The sequence below is a fragment of the Etheostoma cragini genome, chromosome 6 (genome assembly GCF_013103735.1).
Source record: "Etheostoma cragini isolate CJK2018 chromosome 6, CSU_Ecrag_1.0, whole genome shotgun sequence".
NCBI lineage: Eukaryota > Metazoa > Chordata > Actinopteri > Perciformes > Percidae > Etheostoma > Etheostoma cragini.
Window position 1 is genome coordinate 5,958,962 of NC_048412.1, and position 1,559 is coordinate 5,960,520.

Genomic DNA, 1,559 nt, shown 5'->3' on the forward strand with positions numbered 1-1,559 from the left:
TGATTGGCTGCTTAGAAATTAAGTGTTAACGAGCAGTTGGACAGGTGTACCTAATAAAGTGGCCGGTGAGTGTAGACTACACTCTATAATTTGCAAGGACCCACCAATTTCCCAGGAGCATTTGGTGCAACAGTGGTGAGGAAAAACTTCCTTTTAGGCAGAAACCTCGGACAGACCCAGGTTCATTGTGGGTGCCATTTGTTGCTACCGGTTTGGACAGAAACACTGATATAGATATAGAGAAATATTCATAATAATAATAATAATAATAGCAGTTGAAATGAAACTGGAATGAAAATAATTAACTGGAGTCTGATCCTGATTTTGAACAGTGACAGTTATAGTTACAATAAAGATAGTGGAACTATGACTAGATATATTAGTTGTAGCAGTTCAGGGCGTAGCAGGGCATTGCAGGGGGCAGCAGGGCGTAGCTGGGTGTTGCAGGGTGTAGCAGTTCATTAGGGGATTATTAGGGCATTTCAGGGCGTAGTGGGGTGATCCGGGGAGTAGTAGGGCATAGCGTGGATGTGTGCATAGAAGGTCGTTGCAGGGTGTAATAGGGCGTAAAGGGGGCGTAGAAGGGCGTTGCGAGGTGTAGTAGGGCGTACGGGGGCGTTACAGGGCATAGCAGGGCATAGCAGGGCGTAGCGGGACATAGTAGCACAGCAGGGTGTCGTGGAGGACCACGGCGGCAGCTGCAACTAGGAAGTAGATTTCACAGAACATTTAAAAAAAAATTACATTGAATTGTTTGTGTCCCCTCCCCCTTTTTTCTCTTCTCCACAGTATCAACATGCTAAAACTCCCAGAATACCCGAGCCAGGAGGTCCTGAGAGACCGGCTGCTGGTCGCGCTGCATTGTGGGAGCTACGGTTACACCATGGCGTGAACAGCTTCACTAAAGCTCACAGTTCCTGCTGCTGTGAGGTTCTGCAGACTCCTGCAACACTCCCTCCTCCTCCACAGACTCTTTTTTTTTGTAGTCAGGCGCTGCTTTTGCTGGTTAAAAAAAAAAAGAGCAGGTAAATCCAGATTCTTATTAATGAGCTGCTGGCGAGGCACAACAGACTGAATAGAGACCACAGTTTCTGGATCTCTCCCTGTGCCAGAACTTCTATTTTTTTTATCTGGTAATTTATGCACAATATTTAATATATTCTAAATTTGACTATTTTCACGCATTTATTTAAGAAGAAAAAAACAGCATTTATACCATGAATTCTCTACAGAAACCATTATCATAATAATCACAAAACAACTTATTGATGCATGCTTACTGAATGCCAAATATGGATTTTGTCCGTTACGGAATTGATCAGTTTTAAACATCAATCAAACTGCATTGAATCTGTTTGTCCCAACTTCACAATGCATATTCCTTTATAGAATATAATAGAACAAATGTATATTTTTGTTTTATCCTCATTTTTTATTAATTGTTTTGTACATCTCTATTTTAAAGCTATAGTGTGTAGTTTCTGTTGCCCCCATAAGGAATTCTAAGTAATGACAATAAGGTTGGCGCGTCCACAGGATACAAGCCTTCCATGATTATG

At 42.0% G+C, this 1,559-nt stretch overlaps 1 protein-coding gene across 2 annotated transcripts in view; it reads left to right on the forward strand.

Moving 5' to 3' along the window:
* Positions 1–1,006, forward strand: part of hace1 (HECT domain and ankyrin repeat containing E3 ubiquitin protein ligase 1) — a 34,383-nt gene extending 33,377 nt beyond the window's left edge. For both annotated transcript variants that reach the window (XM_034874409.1, XM_034874410.1), the window contains one exon: positions 790–1,006. In XM_034874409.1, the coding sequence (XP_034730300.1) occupies positions 790–892 (103 nt within the window). In that variant the 3' untranslated portion in view covers positions 893–1,006. The remainder of the gene's footprint in view (positions 1–789) is intronic.
* Positions 1,007–1,559: the final 553 nt, after the last annotated feature.